The sequence below is a fragment of the Mucor mucedo genome (genome assembly GCF_025094135.1).
Source record: "Mucor mucedo strain NRRL 3635 chromosome Unknown EV154scaffold_286, whole genome shotgun sequence".
In the NCBI taxonomy this organism is placed as follows: domain Eukaryota; kingdom Fungi; phylum Mucoromycota; class Mucoromycetes; order Mucorales; family Mucoraceae; genus Mucor; species Mucor mucedo.
In genome coordinates, this window is record NW_026252570.1 from 4,680 (window position 1) to 10,046 (window position 5,367).

Sequence of the window (5,367 nt, forward strand, 5' to 3'; positions counted from 1 at the left end):
AACAACCGTTGGTTGATCTCGATGCCATCTGCAATGCAAAGGTTGTAAACATGCGATTTAGCAACTAAGATACCATTACGTTTGACAACGATGGGTTGTCGGCTCAACCGATCGAGACTTTGAATAATTGGGCATAAGTACGAATCAAAGTCGGTCTTGGTATCACTAAAAAGAATTGCTATTTGGAAGGTATAAGCATCTGTGTATCTAAATTAGTTGTAAAAATAAGAAATTAATACTGATTTTTGAGTTTATATTAAAAGATTATACTTTACCTGATTGATGGATCTATACTAGGAACGATGACATGGACCATCACCATACGTTGGTTGGAGACACGAGAAGTAAAACCATCTACACAGAGAACTACTCCGATATCATGCTTACCGGCAAACAGACCTTTCGCCGGAAGCTCTTGATATGCAGAACCAGAGAAGAAATCTGTGTAGGGGTCATCATCTGTTTTAGAATCGATGACTTCCCGGTATTGCTCTACTTCTTCACGGAATTCGTCGCAGGCGAGCATGTCGCTTATGTGATCACCAATGTCAACCATTTTGACTACAGAACCGGGCCGTCTGGAAGCACCGCAGTGGGGACAAGCAAGCTTATCAACATCAATAACAGGATCAAAAAGATAACAACCTTTACCCGAGCAGATTTCATGGGTACGGACGAAAGAATCAGGTATTTTCTTTTTGATCAACGCAAGACACTCTTTGAGAACAAGCAACTTTTTTTATGAGAATGAGCTATAAAAAAAAGGTAAGTGGAAAAACTTTGGCAAAATGTACTATCTTGACTTACGTGTTTTGTTTCGGTTAAGTATCATTTCGATAAACGTTTTCATATTCCTTATAGACTGGACCGTCATATTATTGTTGATACAGAGATAAGTAAATTGCAAACTATCCAGCTCATCTTTCGTAAATGGATAATCCGGTATAATGACATTCTTGATAACGGGACCATCTTGATCATCACCACTATTGTGCACAACTATATGCAATTCCAAACATATCAGGTACACCATGGAATATTTGACCAAATAATATATTATTTACCTTCTGTGCTTTCTTCCAGATCGACATTTTCTGTTGTAGACTCAAACATATAATTATTCGTTCGTTGCATATCTTCGGTTTCAATGTGTTTATCTTCTATGTCTGAAATCTCACCTTCGACATATCGGTCATGCTCTTCCTCCTCTCGACGTACTTCCTGGTCGATTAGCATTTGTGTTACTTCTTGATTAACAGTCGACATATCAAAAGCACCATATTCCGACATCCCTATATCGTTATCTTTAAATCCAAATGCTCTATTGTCTTCGGATACAATAGCTCCATTATCTTCAGATACAGAAGCTCCAGTAACAACAGGAAAAGTGGGACCAGTAACATCAGGCAAAGTGGGACCAGTACGATGTTCATTGAAAATACCTCGCAAAAGAGGCTTATTTAAACCACTTCTGGGGACACCTAAGACCTTGGGCTTCTGAATTCTATTAGGGGCAGACATTGTTTATAGTTCAAATATAATTTTGTGATTGTCGAAAGGAAGTATATCAAACCTTTTTTTAATACGAATTATTTATACCTTTTTGTTTTATGTAGAAATATCAATTTGGTGCTTAAAATTTAGTATCATATCTTACCCAGTTGAAGGATTGGAAAAAGGATGAGATACAGCCATTATGTTTAGCCATAACCAATTGAACAGGATGCAAAAGACGTCTGCTATCTTACTGGTTCTGTCGCAATTCAAATAGAACAATGGAAGAGTGTTCCTGATCGGCTGATCCAGGACAGGGTTGTTTGAAATCATTGGACGAGTAGAACATCTTTTTTTAAAATTGTAAGACATGCCGAATCGGCCTAACCATCAGGGCGGTTTTTCATTTATATAAGAAAATATATTTATCTATCCATGTTAACAACTTTATTTTATTCCAACTTTTTATTATTAAAAAATCAACCCTAGCAATCCCTCTTATCAAGCTCGTGACTTGCAAGAACAAATCGAATCATTGAAAGAAATGGTTGATTCCTTAAAAACAGCGATCAACACTCTCACTGAAACCATCAGCAAGATTCCCCAAGTAGTAACTATGGCCGTATCTGTTGCTCTCTCAAATGGCAACCGTGAAGCCATGTCAACCAAAAGGACTACAATCACTGGATCGAACATTGTTCATGGTAAGATTTTTATAATAAAAGAGGCCGGTAATACTTTTATTGACCATCATATTTTATTTATTAGCATTACAGAGCAAAAAAACGACGAACGCAGGTTCAGGGAGTGCATTGCAAGAGCCATCCGATACAATGATGCGCAAGATCGGGCTCATGGTATCCATGGTAATTGAAACTCCCTAGGTGAAAGAACGATACCTGTCGTTAAACCTTACCTTGTTTCTGCCGTGAAGGAGGAGACGGAGAAATACTTCAGGAGCCTTGCCAACGAAGATGATTTCGACTTGCTTAATCAGGAGAAAAGAGATGCAATGTTCAAGAAGAAGGCTGAGTTGGCGTACAACAATACGTTCCATATTACGGGTACCTTTTTGAGTGTATATTTTGCGAGTAATTACGGAGTTGATGGTTACTGTTGGTCAGACCTTAAAAAGCTTCAAAAGCAGCAAACCGTTCTCTATACTCTTGAGCGTATACTCTACAATTGGAATTGTTACGACGGCCAGCCTGGTATTCCAACGGGGTCGGGAAGAATGTTTGACCTGACTGTCAGTAGTCCTGTCGTACCTACTCATCTGGCAATAAATAATTGGATTTCTAAAAACATGGTGATTTACTCCTTGGGAAATGCCAAAAAGACTGTAAGTAATATTGGTGTCTATAGTTTCGTAATATGTTATTAATCACAATTTGTCAACATAGACCCAAGCCAGATGGATTGCAAAGTTCTTTATCCATGACCAGCTACCTGGACCGGCTTTGTATGGAATCAGTTCGTCAGACTGGATCTCACGAAACCCAACAGGATGAAGAGGAGGAGCAGGCCTGTCAAGACATGGATCACCGAATGTCAGATAGATCGGAAGAACAACAGCCATCGACCGAGTTCCCTCCATTTTTTATCGCAGATGATGTTGTCTCCTCCTATCCTCTTCCCCGGCCCTTATCTTCCCCTCCAGCACTCTCTATCTCTTTGCCACGCGCTCGACTTTCTCCATCCTCGTCATGTTCTGATTCTGAAGCTCGAAAGAAAGCCAAAAGAAGATCAGAACGTGATGGGTTGATACTGCCCAATCGTAGTCGTAGCGGGAGATAGGGAGTTTTAATAATTTTTTTTTTCTATTTAAGTTTTTCTTTTTATTTTTTACTTTTCTTTCCTTTTCTTTCCTATATCATTTCAATAAAAATACAGTAAGTAATTATAGACATTGCAATATCATAAACTCATATCATAGACGTAGTTTTGTACGGTAAACATTACTGGTTATGTAGAAAATCTGCCCTTTGAAATGCTATCGTGTTAGGGCACCCTAATCTCTTATTGTTGACGGCCAGATGTAAGACCTTTAAATAAATGAATCATGTCACATTGAAATATATTCTAACTGTTTCTTTTAGCTCTATCCGACCGAATTATTAGCTTTGTTGAAGATAAGTAATACATTTTTTTTAATTGGCTGTCACTTCTTCATCTGGCTCTCCATACACTGTCGAAATTGCGGCAAACCTTACTACAATCATGGTATTTGGTTCCCGTTATAGCTTTCAATCCTTGTCTTACAGACCGAAAGAGTGACATGCTATCCTTTTTAGAATAGATTATAGATGTATACATAAAAGTTCTAACTATTTCGCTGAACTATAAATTTTATTTCAATAAACGTTATTTATTTATCCCCAAAAATTCTATTATTTCCAAATGTTTTTTTTTTTTTTTTTTTTTTTGCAATAGTGCAAGGGTATAATGATCCTAGTTCTATAAAAAATTGACCAATACAATCATATAAAATAACAAGAATACCATGATTTTATTCGTCACGTTTCAGAGGTTCAGGTTGGTTTATATAAAAAAATTAGACCAGAACCAGAGGTATTCGTCTAAAATCGTAAAATATTAGACCAGAACCAGAGGTATTGGTCTACCGTACACCAGAACCTGAGGTTCAGGTTAAAATTAGACCGCGACCTCTGGTCTAACTTTTCCGCGGTCTAACTTTAACCTGAACCTGAAAAAAATTTCTCAGTGTTACTCCACTCTCTCATATATCTTACTTATTACTAGTGTCGTAAGACTTATAGTAATAAATCCAAGATACAAAATATTTAGTTAGGAGATCAAAAGATGATTTTATTACAAATATGAATTATACTATTTATATCTAATTATTATTAAGAGACCGAAAAAGGTATGACACTAGATCACACCCGACAATATATCTAAATGTTTTGTACTCCGACAAAAAAAGACCCGCATGACAAGTCTGGGGGACAAGACTTAATTAATTTTTTTTTTTGGCGAAGCCAAAAAAAAAATTGAATTTATGCGGATAAAACAGAAGTTTATTGAGCCGTTTATCAAAGATATCCATACGTGTGTAAGGTTTTAAAACTGTAACTAGAGAAACACGTCTCAAGTTTCTCTAAATATGTGCTTGTTTATTTTTTAAAGAGAGATGGATCTACATCTGTTTCTGTTACTACGACCAGGACATGTCTCAGAGTCGCCACAAATTTGACATGTCCTGATATGTTTACGCTTATATGGATTGGGAGTAGTATTGTAGGAGTTGCTTAAAATCAATTGTCTAGGAGCAACTGTCTGCTGTGAGACGGGAACATTGGGTGAGATTTTTATGAAAAAGTTTTGGTTCTTTGTTGGGACGTAAAGCCTATTCGGTTATGTAACAATATTGTTCGAGGGTTGTATAAGTGGGTTTGCTTGAGGTAATACTTGAGGTTGCATAGTTTCAGATATAACAGATTTGACTTTTTGAATGATGTTACGATGTTTTTGGATAGAATTTGCAATAAACTTGTTGTCTTTGCAAATATTGTAATATGATTTTAGGTGTTCTGGTGTCTTGTAAAATATGCTTACACCATCAGCAGACGTATTCCAATGAGAAGCAAAATGGCTCCAATCAAGTTCGGTCGATGATTCATAGTTGCATGAGAGCATATTTTCAAAAAGCGCCTTCTCATCGTTTGAATGCACTGGAACAATTGCGATTTTTGCTGGTTGCTTTTGTGCTATGTATCCGAATCTATTTTTTAGTACACGTTTGGTGGATGGAAGCTCTAATAGCACCGTGTCTGATACAATAGACGAGCTTAAGCTGTCCAACACGCTCGTGATCAGAGACAAAGTATTGTTCTTTTCAATACACAAGGT

At 37.0% G+C, this 5,367-nt stretch overlaps 1 protein-coding gene across 1 annotated transcript; it reads left to right on the top strand.

Moving 5' to 3' along the window:
• Nucleotides 1-1,957: 1,957 nt before the first annotated feature.
• EV154DRAFT_608242 (uncharacterized protein) lies at nucleotides 1,958-3,291 on the top strand (the record flags this gene model as incomplete). Its single annotated transcript, XM_051607666.1, has 4 exons — nucleotides 1,958-2,198; nucleotides 2,263-2,360; nucleotides 2,429-2,836; nucleotides 2,905-3,291. Exons 1-4 carry the CDS (start codon nucleotides 2,039-2,041, stop codon nucleotides 3,289-3,291), a joined length of 1,053 nt encoding a protein of 350 aa, XP_051450148.1. The 5' UTR covers nucleotides 1,958-2,038.
• Nucleotides 3,292-5,367: the final 2,076 nt, after the last annotated feature.